This window comes from Convolutriloba macropyga, chromosome 2 (genome assembly GCF_964194025.1).
Source record: "Convolutriloba macropyga chromosome 2, txConMacr16.3, whole genome shotgun sequence".
Taxonomy (NCBI): Eukaryota; Metazoa; Xenacoelomorpha; order Acoela; family Convolutidae; genus Convolutriloba; species Convolutriloba macropyga.
Genome location: NC_134469.1, coordinates 64,782,107 through 64,799,219, shown reverse-complemented (window position 1 = coordinate 64,799,219; position 17,113 = coordinate 64,782,107). Strand labels below are relative to the sequence as shown.

The following is a 17,113-nucleotide window of genomic DNA, read 5'->3' as shown; positions in this document are numbered from 1 at the left end:
AGTCTTTTTGCGCTGTCAGTACGCTTCAACACGATGGTTAAATATCAATTTTGACGCCAAGCTTGTATGATGTTGTTTTTTCTACAAACATTTCACCAAAGCAGTTTTTTGACTGGATTTTTCTCCTCTACGAGGCAGTGGTTGAATCTTTTCTGCTTTCTTTCAAAACGCTTGTCAAACGCTCAACTTCTAATAAATGAATGAAACTTTTTAGTTAGTAAAATTTTGAATTTTTTGGATGATATGAGTTAGCAGATTTATTTTTGTTGATCATCTGAAGCATTAACGGGTCAGGGAAATTCGCCAAAACTCTCTCAGTTCAACGGCACCTAGCTCGTTGTCAATCCGCAAAAATCATCGCAAAGTTTGTACAACAATTTTCTTTGAATGCGTTAAATTTAGACGCATATCTTCAACGCATTTAACGCAGTGATGTGCAGAAAATCCTGGTGAATTTTCTGACTTATCAACGCTAGTTACCGCTTATCTTACACAATTTCGCGTTTATAAGCGGAGATCTTTAATTTTGCGTCGAATTTAGCCTAGATCTTACTTGAATCACCAACCTCCTCTGCATATTTGCCGCCTCGTCTACCACTGTGCAACAGACGCTTAGGTTCCTTAAGAACCCCATTCTTTATAAATCCGACTGTAGGATCAAGTTGCACATAAATTTGGCGTTTCTAAGCGTAGATTTTACAAATATTCAGTAATTATTAGTTGCGATAAGCAATGTTTTGGGTTTTTGTAGAGAATTGTTGAGTTTCATTAAATTAAAACTTGAGTTGAAAACGATTTTTCTCTGCACCTAATATGAACTTGACCAAATATCACTCTTGGGACTCTTATATCAGTAACCTAACCCTGAATACCCATAAAGTTTATGTAAGATCTACGCTTAAAAAGGCACAATTGTGTAAGGTTGGCGGTCAAATTTTTTATGATCTACGCTAAATTATATAAGATCTACACTAAGCTCAATGCAGTTTTAAGTAAAATCAAAGATAAAATTCTACACAAAATTATGTAAGATCTACGCTTAAAAACGCAAAATTATATAAGATTGGCGATGAATCCGTCGAATTTATGTAAGATCTACGCTAATTTCGGCGCAAAATTAGGTAAGCTATACGCTAAATTCAGCGCCAATTTCTGTATGATCAACGCTAAATTCAACACAAAATTGTGTAAGATCAACGCTAGATTCAACAAAAAAAACATGTACGACCTACGCTTAAAAGGCAAACTTATGTAAGATTTGCGGTGAATACGTCGAATTTATGCAAGATCTACTCTAAAATCAACTAAAAGTTATATAAAATCTACGTTAAGTTCAACTCAGAATTAAGTAAGATCAACGCTAAATTCAACACAAAATTATGAAAGATCAACGTTAAAAAAAAACGAAATATTAGTGGTGAATGGGCTGAATTTATGCGTAGATCTTAAATAAATTCAACGCATTCAACGCCAATCTAACATGATTTTGCGTTTTTTAGCGTTGACAAAGCCCTCGGCCTGGGGTATTTTGCTAGTGCTTGTAATCTTTGAACGTTCACTTTTTCATAACCCCATGTCTTCCACATGTGTTTTGGGGTCATAATATGGAACTCATCTGTGTGTGTATGTGTTTGTGTGCGTGCGTACGTACGTGTGTGGAGTCATGTGTGTTTTTGTGTGCGTGTGAGCTTGCGTGTGTGTGTGCGTGTGTGGGTGTGTACCCTTACACATTATATAGGATATTTATTGAAGTGAATGTGATTCTAGGGCTACTCAAAGGCAGTTGATTGGTGGTCATTCGGGGTGTTGTTGTATGAGATGGCAGCTGGACACCCTCCCTTCATGGCCAAGAAACACATGCAGATGTACGAGAAAATTGTACAGGGAGAGGTAAGTCAATCAATTGATCAATTGGCTCTAACATATCTAGAAATATCGCGAGCTATATTCCCAGAAAAGTTATTGCTAGTTAGCTTTAAAAGTTAATCGCTTACAGAAGCAACGGTTGATTTATTGGTCTCCGATAAATTGAAATAAGTAAACAAAATTTGAGGTCAAGTGCAGCGATATTTAGTCAAAGTTTGATCTCTAGGCTTTTCTATTCATAATGATAATTATCATTTTGAATAGAAAAACCTAGAGATCAAACTTTGACTAAATTTCGCTGCACTTGACCTCAAATTTTGTTTACTTGTTTCAATTTATTGGAGACCAATTCATCAACCGTTGCTTCTGTCAGCGATTAACTTTTGAAGCTTTTTCAACTCTTTGAAGACTATTATACCGCACGTTTTTTTACACAGGAGTCTCATTTGTTAAGGAGCTGATCATTTATCTACCCTAGTCTTTAAAATGATTAATTGCAAAATTTTTAAAATTATTTTCAATTATTTGAAATAATTTTGCATATATTTGTATATGCAAAATTTGATTTGCAAATTTTTGCAAAACTATAAAAAAGAAAAGGAAAGATCAACAACTTGAATACACGAAGTTCTGATGGTTTCCCGACTCACCTAACGTCAAAAGGGTACTTGTAAAAAAACTTGGTTTGTAAATAATATAAAATATAGATTTGTTTGTAAAATTTGTAATACAACCTCTATTTTTTTCAATAAATTTACAAAATTTAGCAAACTATAAATTGGGCAAAAGACTTGACAGAAGATATGCAAAAGTTTTATTGGAAAGTGAACCAAAGTCTGAAAAAATGATAAGAAGTCGTCTTGAGCTCCGAAGAACGACAAGAGATGGTTTCAAAAACTCAATTGCGCAGGTTTTTCTGGGGCTCGTAAGGCTATTTTTACATCCTTCAAGATTGAGCAAAAGATTTCTTAGAAGTAGATGTACTTTTTTTGAAGACTCTGTAGTAACTGACTCGAAGCTCGCAAAAAAAACCAGTACTGATCATTAGCTCAATTTAAAAAATACACCAAGAACACCCTAGAGTTAGTAGCTAAACATACTTAACATAAAAGCTATAGTGAGTTTGAAGAGTCTAATTTAAAAACATTACGTGTTTATTTAAAAAAATGTTTGTATGTGTTTTGTCTATTTGATTAAAATTATAAGAAGTTGGGCAATATATTTTGCATTTGATCAAAATAAAAAATTCGCTCACCGAGAACACCAAAACTTGCTGGAATCAGCGTAGTATAAATTTCTTAACTTCGATTAGTTCTAAAGACCTAAAATTGTTCATTAAAAAGTGCTGTCAGCCCCTCAACGGATATTATTTACGCGCTCTCCTTTTACAATTCGAAGAGTTTGAATTGCATAGGAGCACAGTTTTTTATTACGATTTGTAGAGGAGTATTGGAGAAGTGCTTTTTCACGAATCGTTGCTGCGTTGTGGTTTTTTGTGGTTCTCTGTTTTTGATAAACCGAACAAACAAAGGTGCTGGAAGGTCAGAGAGTGAATAAAGTTTGAGTAGGTTGTTTCATTGAACAATTTGAAAGCGAGGAGAAAAGAGAGTTCTTTTTGTTCATAACTTTTTGAGACGGAGCAAGAAAAGTAAGTGTTAAAAATATTGTTTGTCCACGTACTGCTTTTTCATGCTGCTGTTTTAGTTTAAGTTTTTTGTCTTATTAAGATAAATTAACAGATTTCAAGATGTTTTCAAAGCATATTGGAGTTTTTTTTGGTAATTAAAGGGAGCTATAAGCTAATTTCATGGTTCATCTTCTTTTTTTTTATCGATTTTTAGCCTATTGGAGCAATATTTTGCCCACTTCATTATTTTTTTGCAATTACTAAAATCTTAATTGAAAACTAAAAACTCCAGCAAAATTCAGAAAAAATGTTTTATAAAAAAGCTTTTTTGCTAAATAAATATTGAAAATTTTTTTGCATTTAGTCTCAATTTCTTATTTTTTTCCTCTATTTCAAATTTGAAATTTTTTGCACTTAATAAATCATGTTTTGTTCAAAATTATGTGTGCCATTTAAAAGTCTTGATTGCATAGAACAAAGGTTTTCGTTTGCAATGTGTACTTGTGCTATGTGAAAAGTAATTAAGTTTTTTAAAAATATCTTCATATGCTGATAAACATTCGTACAAAGTTCTTTTGTTTACTGATCGATTATTTATTATTTTCTTTGCTTTGATGGTTTTTACCAGTAGTGACTAGTTATTTGCATGGCTGTTTTTTTTTCGGCGAAGGCGAATTCGAGTCGTTTCCTGAATTTTGGCGGATACGTTTTTATCAAATTTATTGTGTTGAACTTCGAAAACAGAATTGAATAGGGTAAAAAATTGCAGTGGTTTGAGTTTTGAACAAAATTGGAGAGTTGGGAGAAAAGGGAAGGAATTTCTGTTCTGATCGCAGCTTTCGAGAGAGCAAGAATTGCTGTCTAACAGAATTTTGTGTATGCCATCGAAATGGTTTGTTTACATGCAACTTTTAAACCAGCGTTTTGAGTTCGAATACTTTTATGCGGGTTAAGAGGATCGAATAGGCTATATTGTCAAATTGAAGTTGGCGATTAATTGGAATTTCATGCTAAACTGCAGATTTTTTGAGTGATTTGAACCCCTTTCAAACATGTTTTTACGTACGTTTCTTATTCGTGACAGTCAATAGACATTGAATAGACGCCATTTGTTCAAGTTCAATATACTTATTTCAGTTTTGATTGTATGAAACACTTTAGAAATCTGACAAAAAACCAAGAAATTTGAATATTCTGCCCATTTATTGCAGATTTTTAATATTTTTTATTCGAAATCAGATGTTCGTGAGCCTAATACTGCTCCCCTATTTTTTGTGTGAGCGTATTTATTCTCTCAATTTGATTTAGTAGAGGTCTCTGCTTTATTTGATCTTCAACTATATGAGGAATGTTTGATTTTTTGTTTTTTGTTAGTTCAGTTGGTTTTCAAGTCTAAATGTTTTTCAATAATTCATTAATTTTTTTTTCTGTTGTTTTTTCAGTTTTTGTGTGATTTTTTAAAGTTTTTAAGAAATCTGTCCGCTATACTTTTTTATTACTACTCGAAGAGGGTTATTGTTGGAACGAAGCGAAATTTTTGATCACATATAAGTTTTTAGAGTAGCTTTTTTAGTTTACACTCTTACCTGTCTTGGCCAAAGGCATCTGTTTGCCCAATTATCTAATCCGGTCTAATTGCAAATAAAGCTTTTTGACAATCTGAAGCAATTAATACACTTATGTAATCAATTTGCATCTGTTTTTAAAACTATTTTTCCTTGTTGGATTTTTTTAAAATCCGGTCTAATTGCAAGTAAAGCTTTTTGACAATCTGAAGCAATTAATACACTTATGTAATCAATTTGCATCTGTTTTTTAAAACTATTTTTCCTTGTTGGATTTTTTTAAATAGTTTTTGTATGCTTCTTATGTTATTTATAGCAGTTGTTGAAGATTATATTACAATCCTGGTTGTTTCTGAATTGATCGTTACTGTTTTTCATTTATTTTCATTTAAAAAATACTTCGGTGATTTTGATCAAATATTTTAGTTCGTTCTCTGTTTTGTTAAATCGTTGGTCGGCTGCTTCTGATTTTAGGCTTCTCGATAAAGTTTCACTTTTACAAATCCCAAAAATTTTGCCTGTTGTTGCTGCTCTTAAGCGAAATTTGAAAACTGCAAAGGGCACCATTTACTTAAATGTTTTGTACAAATTTCTAATTTTCAGATTTTCCTGATCTTTCCAAGTTTAAATTGTTGAATAGTTCTCTACTCAGCCAAATGTTGAGTGGACGACTAACATAGCAGGAAATTTATTTTTTTTCTGAAACAATGGTTGAGAGTTTAGTTTAGCTTTTTGTAGGGTTTTTTTTACAGTTATACTGAGAATACTCTTTTGACGTTTGTCTTCGTCATCTCCTTTCCTTTTCCTCGGTTTTATCTTAATGATCCGATTTCGTTGAATTGTCTACCCACTGGAAATATTTTGCTGCAAACTACTTCCTTTATAAGGGCTGTTGCGAAAAAAATTTTTGAGTCAAAATTGAAAAAATTTTATCAGATACTTTATCAGCTTTTGTCAGTTCTCTCATGTTGTTTATCCTGTTAATGTTTTAAAATACTTTGTATTTGTCAGTAGGAGAATCATTAGGTCAAGCAGGATGGTCAATTTTTACCCCGAGTCGATCCCAGAATTCTTTCAGCTTTCTTTTAGGATCTGTCTGCACATTTTAAATTCTCCTGCTGTTGTTTTGGCTCACGTTAGCTAGATCCAGATGTTTTCTTTTCGAACTAAAAAAATTACCTGATTGACTTATGCGGTTCAGCAAAAGCCGTATGTTTTAATGTGGAACACTGATACACGCCCAGATTCATTGAGATTTTTTGCCAAAAATAAGCAAACATCTGATCACAATTATAATTAGACTCGATCCGATTTATTTTGGCATGTTCACTAAAATGACAATGGGCAGAGGCCACAAGCTCGACATTTTGTAGTGTTGCTTATGTTTGACTGGCAGCCAGCTTATGGAGATACTTTCTCAGTGAGCTCGCTCATTGAAATACAGCAAAAAAATTGTTTAAAAATTTTAGTATAAAACGGACAAATATAATTTAGAAGGGCCATTATTCGACCTGGTTCTCGACTTTGGGGGTGTTTAGCTTTCTTCATTTGCAGTACCAGGTCCCGGAGCACTTTTCGGCCGAGTTGAGAGATCTGGTATCAAATCTGTTGCAAGTGGATGTGACGAGGAGGTTCGGGGCTCTTAGGCGGGGAGTGCAGGACATCAAGAACCACATGTTCTTTGCACCCGTTGACTATATTGCCACTTATCAGAAAAAGGTACTATTGCCAACGCTGCACACAACAGTAATCCTAGTCAAATTTTTTGTGCACAATCTGACTTCAACTACACTTTAATCTGAGCTTTTGAAATTTTTTCACGTCAAAAATTACGTACCTAATATAATATTGTTGTATTGAGATTGCCGGTAATTTCTAGGCAATGTATTCTAGGTAAATTGCACGTATCAATTTTATGCAGGTAATTTTGCTGGTATTGTTTCCTGCTATTTTGCTTACCTGCAAACGTTGCAGGTTAATTTACTATACATTTTTAGAGTGTAATTAAGCAAAAATCTGGTACCAAAGTGTATGAGTCGAAAAAAAAGCTGTACGTTAAACGACATGTGCGAGCTGTCGTAGAAACACTATTGAATGTATATATTCTTGTAAACCGGGACCAGTTTATCAAACAAAGTTTCCCTCTGAATTTTCGGCAAACCGTCAAGTCGGTAGGATGTGTCACACAGAAGATTGTTTGAATAAAATTAACAAATGATTCAAAATTACAAAGCTGGAAGTTGTTAATTTTGCCGGTTGCACTTCTTCAACTCTCGTATGCTGTTGCAAATATGTTTGTGTCCAACCGAATTAGTACTCAATTTGGACCTAATTTTCTTTTGATCCTCAATGAAGTAAAAAAAATTCATTCTCAAAAAAGGAATTCGAGACACACCGAGGCTGACGTTTTTTGAAAAGAAAATCAAAATCGTGATCCATTTCTAAGAGTACACCGACTGCGCTCCCAAATCCCTCTCTCTCCCTCTCACACACACACACACACTCTCTCTCTCTCTCTCTCTCTCTCTCTCTCTCGCTATCGCTCTCTCTCTCTCTCTCTCTCTCTCTCTCTCTCTCTCTCTCGCTCTCTCTCCATCCCTCTCTCTCTCTCTCTCTCTCTCTCTCTCTCTCTCTCTCTCTCTCTCTTTCTCTCTCTCTCTCTCTCTCTCTCTTGAAAGGAGCTTTTCAAAACCATTCTAGTGTCCACTGTGTCTGGTTTAACCGCTGAAACTTTTGATATGCAAACACTGTTTTATGCATAGCGAAGCATCTTTAACATCTTACGTAATCATCCTGTGTTTAATTGCTCTCAAACGAAGTTTGTAGCAATTATATTAATCCTGTCAGTCTTTTTAATGCGATTTTTCGCTTGACCAATTTTTCGTCTGACGCTTTCAATTTTTCGTCCCCAAAAACAAGATAAACAGGTAGCGCCCAGCGGGCATTAAATGCTCTTAGAGCCTTTCAGACCTACTTCAGCTCAAACTTTTTTGGAGACTTATACTTATGGTGTGAAGGTCGGTTCTTAGAGGATGAAAACCTCCCCCCCCCCACTGTTGACCCCCCACTGCTGACCCGCCCCCCAATATTGCCCCCAACGCCCTGTTGCGCCCACCCTAATGTTGCTCCCTCATCAGCACCCTGGTGCAAACCCTCTCTCCCCATCCCCAACCGTGGCTAGCTACTGACGAACAACCGCTCGCTAAAAGCACGCAAATTTATAGCAATTTTCACGATTTATTTCAGGCTTTTTTTGAAAATTTGTGTGGTAATTTTTTGAGTTTTATCAACCCTAGGTGTACAGAAACCTCCTCTGCGGTTGGATAACAGGTTAATGCATAGTTTCAGGTGGGAATAGAATGGTTTCAACATTTTAACATCAGTAAATCTTGCAATAAATTTTTCGATTTTTTGTCATTTATTGTCATTATTACCTACCCAAGAGCCTGAAAACCTAATCAAAGTTTTGATAAAAAAGTTACTGAAAAACTTTATTGGCCATGGAATAGTTTCCAACTTTTTAATATCACACATTTTATCGATATTTTGTAAAAATTGCAATTCTTTTCAAAATTATAACAATTATTGTAAATATGTAAGGTTTTCCAGCCCCAAGAGACAGGAAACCTTCAATAGTGTTTAATGATAGGTTATTAAAGTTTTTTTTATCGGGCATGTAATAGTTTTCAACTTTTTAATATCACAAACATTATAGATTTTGACAAAACGTTTTTCCAAGTTTTTTTAGAAGTTTGTCATTTTTAATAGCCGCCCTCATCTTCTCAGCCGGCTATTATAGCGCTCCTATTTTTTTACTTCGTCGAACAAAAAATGTTTCGCTTTACCTCATTTCGCCGCTTTTTCAAAATTTTGCGTGAAATCTTTTTGACTTCTCAAGGCTAGTCTATTTCTTCTCCCATTCCGCTAAAAATGATTTCGAACATCAGTTTCTCAGCAAAACAATTCAAAATGAACAGAGTCAGTATAAAAATTGATGTCAGAAATAGAAACGGGATAAACCCATAAAGCACAATTTTAGATGCCCGCTATTTGAACGTCGTTTCTATAAGTATTCGTTACCTCTCTTTAATGCTTATTGGTTTTGGTAGTAGCTCTTGTAGCCTCTCTCTAAGAAACAGAAGTATGTTCATCTACGAAATGCCATCAAAATAAATCGGACTTAAAAAATGTTTTTGTACAAAAATCTTTTTTTTTTCAATATCTACTCTATCAATCCCAATCATGCTTATTGGAATCAACGGCGGCTATTTTCTGGCAATCTGCCGGGTATGTTTTAGTTTAATCCAGTCCTAAAAACCACGGATCTTTCTCTAGGGTTTAATATCAGGCTACTTTTTTGATTTTCGATTTTTTGATAAAACTTTTTATCAAGTTTTTTAATTTTTTTCGTCATTTTTTATGTTTATCCTGCTTCAAGGAGCCCAAGGAGTCTCCTCCAGACTTGATAATATGTTACGGTATAATTTTTTAGATTTAATGGAATGTTTCTGGAGTTAATGGAATGGTTATCAATTTTTAATTTTTTGATAAAATTTAATTTTTTTTGCAAAATTATGATCATGTTCCAAATTTTTAAATCTCTATGAGCTAGTGAAATTATATAAAGCTTGAAGTAGGATAATAGATAGTCTCTTGAGGCAATGAAATGGTTTCGAAGATTATAATATCCTGAATTTTAGCAAGATTTTGTTAAAATTTGCTAATGTTTTCAAAATTTTTGAATATTTCTGTCCTTTTCTGAGTTTAAGGTTCATTACTGCCCAACTAAGTTTTTCAAGTCTTGCAGTTGAGTTACTTGACAAAACTCCAAAGATGAAAATGTATTGAACATTTTCACTGCAAAATCTGAAAGCTTTCCTCTTAAATTTGGCAATATTTTGCAATTTTTTAAAATACAGGGTTTTTATTTGATTTGTTTACTTACAAGGCTAAAAAACTATAAATTGCACAGTCGAATCAAGCTTAAAATAACCAAAATAAACCGTGGCTAGCTACTGACGAAGCCAACCGCTCGCCGGTCGTTTGAGAGCAATTTGCCAGACGGTAGTGGGATGCGTTGAATATCTAGTATTTTGGAGCTGCTAGTAATATTCAAACTCGAATGGTCATTTTGCATTTCGTCCTCAAAAATGGGATAAATAGGTAGCGCCCAGCGGGCATTAAGTGCTCTTAGAGCCTTTCAGCTCTGTTTCAGCTCAAACTGTTTTGGAGACTTATACTTATGGTGTGAAGGGCGGTTCTGAGAGGTTGAGAACCCCCCCGTTGACCCCATCCCCACCGCGCTGTTGCCCCCCCCAACCCAGTGTTGCCCCCATCAGCCCCCAGTGCACCCCCCCTCCCCGTGGCTAGCTACTGAAGAAGCCAACCGCTCGCCGGTCGTTTGAGAGCAATTCGCCCGACGTTAGTCGGTTATGTTTTTGTTTTTTGGGTTGTCATGATGTGCCACCATTTTACTTAAATTATGGTTTTAAGCATATGCCTTGGCATATCATTAAACATAAAATGTTATAACTAGTAATTTACATTCAAGTTGACTGTATCCTACTGTATTTTTAATGAAAACAGTTTCGAGGGTTATAGTTATTTAACCTAATCTCAAAAACTCTTGAAAGTTATCTGTTTTTTTTCAGGTTGAAGGGAGTCAAAACATTAATGTCTTAATGAGGATAGTTCGATACCTACCGCTTTCGTGCATATTAATTCGCCAGACGGTAGTGGGATGCGTTGAATATCTAGTATTTTGGAGCTGCTAGTAATATTCAAACTCGAATGGTCATTTTGCATTTCGTCCTCAAAAATGGGATAAACAGGTGGCGCCCAGCGGGCATTAAGTGCTCTTGTAGCCATTCAGCTCACTAGTCTTCAAATACGCGATTCACAGAATATGTTTTGGAGACTTATATTTATGGTGCGAAGGGCGGTCCTTAGAGATTAAATCTCCCCTCCCTCACTGTTGCCACCCCATCAGTCCCTCGGCGCACCCACCCCTCCCCCCCCGCTGCGCTCACCAACTACCTTTCAATCAAGCTAAAGCTAGCCTCACTAAACCGTGGCTAGCTACTGACGAAGCCAACCGCCCGCTTGTCGTATGAGAGCAATTCGCTCGACGTTATTCGGTTATGTTTCAGATCTGTATCATTGCGTAGACTGCTTTCAAAAAACTACACAAACATTTCAATGCCAATTTAATCTGTATAACTTAACTAATGTCGGTCAAAAAATTCTAACAATCTCTATTTAATTGAAATTTTTCTTACCCTTATCTAAACAAAACTACCAGAGGGATTTCATTTGACTGTGTAAACGCACTTAAAGAAGGTTTTTTGCGCTTTTGGTTGTTCTGCTGTTTTTTTCATAATCTGCAATGTTCTTGCTATAGGCTCCGTATTTTGTCAATTAAAAAGTTACTATCTTTTTTGAAAATAATACACCCTCAATTTGTTTGTGATTTGTTGGCATTTAGTCCTTCAAATGGGCTTCCTGCTTTTGAACTTCATTTGACTTTAATGAAGGCACATTGGCTTCAAATTTTTCCGCAAAAAGCTGAAAGTCAGATTTTTTCCCAATAGGCAAAAGTATCTCCTTAGAAGTCTTCTTTTATGTCGCATACCACACTTGATTATACACTCAGATCAGAAAAGGAGCCTTGGGTTTATGACGTTAAAATGCTAATTTGCACATTTTTGAACCAAATAATTTCTATGCTTGTAAAGTTACAACTAATATATTTTTTTCGAACAATAATATTTTGGGGGCTCAAAGAGCATCTTTTGTTCTGACTTAGGTCAAAACTTCTCGCCAATTGTGATTTTCAAAATTTGCTGCCTGTTGGTGGCCGTGTATTGGCCTCAAAGCAGTTCTTCGCTGTTATTGCAAGCAAAAAGTTATTTGACGGTTAAATTAGCAAATTTGACTAATGTTTGCACTGTTATGAAAAACCAGTTAATAAATCAGTTTTGTTCACTTTTTTTACATAGAAGCTAGTAGGGTTGTTGAATTCTGCAAAATTCTCGCACAGCGATCTTGTGAGGACTTCAGATTGAGCCTCTGTTTACTTGTCGACCGGAATTACTCAAGGTCAGGGGTAATCTGCCCAAATTGTTCACGATTAGCATGCAGTGACCCGCTAGATAGTGTACTCAAACACTATCTACTCCTAACGTAAATGTTTTAAGACTAGCTTTTCTGTTTTGACCAAGTTTTTGTCTTTCGGAGTCATAGCATACAGAATCAATTACAAAACTATTGTTCTGACTTATGCTATCCAGTCATGCTTTCTGCATAGTGCTTTTTACTCGAACAATCCATCTTACACAGCCCCCATAGCTGCCATAGACAACCGTCTCGTTGACAGCTGAGAGAGTTTCAATTGCAAAAAAAAACAGTTCATCAAGAGTCCAAACTACAGTTTACTCAAGGTCGTTAGAGAAAAGTAGGGACCAGAAGATTTAAAAATTGAAAACAGCAAACCATTTCAGCTATTGATTCCAAAATTGATGGCAATTATGATTTCTTTTATGAGAATGAACAAACAAAAACGGAATTAAAGAATACAAACTGAAGTTGAAATAATTGAAAACTGACGAATAGGAATTGTACAGTGTAAAGCAACAACAACAATCAGTATTGTTTTGACTACTTCCGCTAATTTTTTATATTTTTATCAGCCCTAGGTGTCAAGGAACCTCCTTTAGGTTTTAATAATAAGCTACTGCATAGTTTCTAGTGGTAATGGAATGGTTTCAACATTTTAACATCAAGAATTTTAGCTTTTATTTGACAAAACGTGCATTTTTTTTCAAATTTTTTTTATCTTATTTCTCCTTATTCAGGTCCTTCAAGACCCAAGGGACAGAAAACATCCTCAGGGGTTCGATAATCAATTACTGACAAATTTTTATTAGCCATGGAATAGTTTTTCAATTTTTTAATGTCAAATTTTAGCAATTTTTAAAATATTGCAATTCTTTCAAGTTTTTTGAAATTGTTTGTCGCTTTTTAGGTTTTTTTCGGCCTCAAGAGCCAAAGAACCTCCTCTAAAGTTTGTCTATAGGCTACATTATAGGTTCTAGATGTAATGGATTTTCTTTCAAAACATCACGAATTTTAGGATTTTTTCGTCAAAACTTGCAATTTTTTTTTTCAATTTTTTGACATTTATTGTCATTATTCAGGTTTCTTGAGCCTCAAGGGTCAGAAAACTTCCGTTAGGTTTTATATAGTTACTGGAAAATTTGTGTTGGTCATGTAGTAATTTTCAACTTTTTAATATCACAAGTTTTAGCAACTTTTGTTTAAAAAACTTGCAATTTTTTTTTAGTTTTTTGAAAATTTTTAACAATTTTCAGGTTTCTCTAGCCTCAAGAGCCACAGAACTACCTCTAGGGTTTCATAATATGTAACTGCTTTGTGTATAGGTGTAACGGAATGTTCTTCAAGCTTTTTATATCAGGAATTTAAGCAATTTTTGAAAATAATTGCAATTTTTTTAAATTTTCAAATTTATGGATTTTCTTTATGTTCCAAATGTATGGATCTTTTTGATTGCATGAAACTATTTCAGGCTTGAAACAGGGATACAGAATATTGTCCTGAGACAATAAAACGGTTTTTAAGATTTTATTATCTTGAATTCTAGCAAATTTTTTTTAAATTTGTCTTTTTTTTCCAAAATTTTTCAATGTTGTCCTTTGCTGAGTTTAATGACCATTACCGGCCAACGAAACGTTTCACGTCTCGGAGATGGATTGCTTGACAGAACTTTCAAGACTACAAATGGCTTTGATTTTTTTTGCTGCAAAAATGAAATCTTTTTTTAATTTTGTCTTTTTCGGTTCTTTTTCCATATGATTTGTTAGGGTTCTTTTCCTTCTCTTTCTCGTTCCCTTTTTATTTTTCTCTCACTCTATCTCTCTCTCTCTATCTCTGTTTGTCTATAACGCACTTCAGCTGCTGTTATATGGCGTAATGTCATCATCTTTGATCCTCATTAACAATGATTTATAATAGAATTGTTTTTTTATCATAAATGTCATAACAGGCACTTTTTAGGAAATCATTGTTAATTGATCTCAAAAGCAATTTGCAACAATTATGTTAATCCCGTTTTTCTCTTTTATGCAGTTTTTTGCTGGGCCGATTTTTCGTCTGACCCATTTAACTTTCGTCTTCAGAAACGGGATAAAGAGGTAGCGCCCAGAGGTCACTAAGCCGTGGCTAGCTGCTGAAGAAGTCAACCACTCGCCAGTCGTTTGAGAGCAATTCGCCCGACGTTAGCCGGATATGTTTGGAAATCATTAATGAGGACTAATCAGTTCAAGTGGAACAAAAAAATGTCCATGCTATCTCATTTTTGTTTTTAACAGCCGCAAAGTGATAGCGGCTATTAGTGGGGACATTGTGGCTTTTTGCAATTCAAAGAATTTGATTCGTATTTGATTGCTGTTTTTTTTAAGATCTGTTCACATACTTTAATGATTAATTGCTCTCGTAGACAAGCAATTATTTTAAACGTGTGTGTATTTTTTTGTGCAAAATTTTCGCTTGACAGTTTTGACATTTCGAGTGTCTTTTACGCCCCTGACTTTTTGCGTTTGAAGTGATCCAAAACTCTCTCAATAACATTGACGGCAATCTAATATTAAAAGTCAATTAAAAAATGCACCGAAATTAGTGCCATGTTTCACTTTAATTCTTAAAACCTCTAATGTGTATGTTTTAACCTCTAATGTGGTTATTTGAAGCCCACTATTCAACTTCTTAGTCCCATTTAGGCTCCCCCGACTGAAGCAGAATGCAATTGTTTAGAGCTCCATCTAGTGGTTCGAGAATTTTTTTTTTCGACGTTTAGTCGGTTATGTTTTTGAAGTCAAATTGGCGTAGTGATTTTGGTCACGCCGAAACAGGAAGCAGAGCGAAAAAGCGAGTGATTTTTTGTTCATATGCGGCACTTTCACTTCGATTTCTACTGTTTTTTGATTTTTTTGATCGGATTTTTTTAAATTAGTTTTTTCAATCTATTCATAGTTCATTCTGGCCCTAGTCTTTTTGTTTGAACCAAATTTCCTTTTCTTGTTGATGGTGTGTTTGTTCACATGCGGCCTTTTAACTATGATTTGCTGTTTTTTTGATTTTTTGATCTGATTTTTTTAGAAATAATTTTTCAATTCAATCATTGTCCGTCCAAGGACTAATCGTTTGTTTATTTAAAGAGAATTCGCTGAATTTTACATCAGGACTTGTGCTGCCGATTTTTTTCTCGTCCCCTCCATCGATGATTCTTGAATTTTGAAATTTCAGTATTCTTTACTGCTTTGCAGTTAAAATTATTGTGCGTGACGTTATTGGCTCTACTTTTAGGTCAATTGCTAGATTTACCTCACTAAAAAGAAGACTTCTGAACTCAACTACTGAACTTTAATTTTTATGAACATTTACTAGTTAAGGATCAATAGTGTGCAACTAAGTAGTGCCAGTTGTCTATGTCCTAGTTCTTGCCTTGAATTCTTGATACTGAATATTATAAGAGCTCTTTAATTGCTCTCAAACAAATTTTGTAGCCATTACATCAGATTTTTCATTTGACCAATTTTTCGTCTGACGCTTAAGACTTTTCGTCCTCAAAAACGGATAAACAGTTAGCGCCTAGCGGGCATTGGGTGCTCTTGGAGCCTTTCAGCTCAGTTTCAACTCAAACTGTTTTGGAGACTTATACTTTTGGTGCGAAGGGTGGACGGGAGGTTGAAGATACCCCCACTGTTATCTCCTGCATCTATTGCCCCCACCCCCGCCCCCACCGCGCTGTTTTCCCCTCCCCACCCCACTGTTGCCCACCCACTCCCTCTCCATCAATCCCCCAGTGCATCCCCCTCCCAGCCCTCCCCTCCCCACAGAAAACCCCAAACACCCTCCCCCTCCCCACTCCCCCCCCCCCCCGCCACCGTGGCTACGTTGGGTCAACTGTTCGCTAAAAACAAGCAATTTTATACTAATTTTTACAATTTTTGTTCACAAGCTTTTTGAATTTTTTTTGCCATTTTTTGAGTTCTTTCAGAACTATGTGTCAAAAAACCTCCTTTATGGTTTAGTACAATTCTACTGCATAGTTTCTAGTGGTTGTGGAATTGTTGCAACATTTTAACATCACGAAATTGAGCATTTTTTTTAACCAAACGTGCAATTTTTTTCAGTTTTCTTAATCTTCATTCTCCATTATTCAAGTTTTTAGAGACCCAGAGCCCAAAAACCTCCTAAGGATTTCATAATGTGTCACTAATAAAATTTTATTGGCCATGGAATAGTTTTAAATTTTTTAATATCACAGATTTTAGCAACTTTTTTTGTACAGTTTTCAATTTTTTTCAAGATTTTGAAAATTTTTTATCGGTTTTTAGATTTCTCCAGCCTTATGAGCAGAGGAACCTCCTCTGGGCCTTGACAAAAGGTTACTGTATAGTTTACAAATGTAATGGATTTTTGTTCAGGATTTCAACACCACGAATTTTAGCATTTTTTTTTTTACAAAACTTGCAATATTCTCCTCATTTTATATCACCTTTGCTGTTATTATTCAGGTTTTTCAGCATAACAGAAAATCTCCGTTAGTGTTCGATAATAAGTTACTGCAAAATATTTGGGCCATGGATTAGCTTTCAACTTTTTGTACCACCAATTTTAGCAGTTTTTTAATGCAACTTGCAATTCTTTTTTTTAAGTTTTTGAAATTTTTTGGCTTCTTTTTTGTTTTCTTCAGTCTCAAAAGCCACATAACCTCCTCTAGGGTTTGATTATAAGTTACTGCATAGCCTCTAAATGTAATGGAATATTTTTCAAGATTTGAAATTACCATTTTTGAAAACATTACCCTTTTTTTCAAGTTTTTTTTTAATCTTTTCAAATGTTTTGTCAGTTTTTCCGGCACCAGGGTCCTATTGACATCCTCCAAGGTTTGATGATAAGCTGTCGCATATTTTTTAGAGTTAATCGAATGGTTATCAATATTTTTTTGACTACAGCTTTAGCAAACTTTGAAAAT

General features: G+C 34.9%; 1 protein-coding gene across 6 annotated transcripts in view; it reads left to right on the top strand.

The window, feature by feature from the left end:
* The window catches only part of LOC142335405 (cAMP-dependent protein kinase catalytic subunit beta-like), a 44,566-nt gene that overhangs the window by 25,139 nt on the left and 2,314 nt on the right, over positions 1 to 17,113 (top strand). For 5 of the 6 annotated variants that reach the window (XM_075383880.1, XM_075383877.1, XM_075383876.1 and 2 more), the window contains 2 exons: positions 1,768 to 1,890; positions 6,613 to 6,777. In XM_075383880.1, coding sequence (XP_075239995.1) covers positions 1,768 to 1,890; positions 6,613 to 6,777 — 288 coding nt within the window. Of the gene's footprint in view, positions 1 to 1,767; positions 1,891 to 6,596; positions 6,778 to 17,113 lie in introns of all 6 variants that reach the window. The other variant, XR_012758871.1, reaches the window with a different exon arrangement.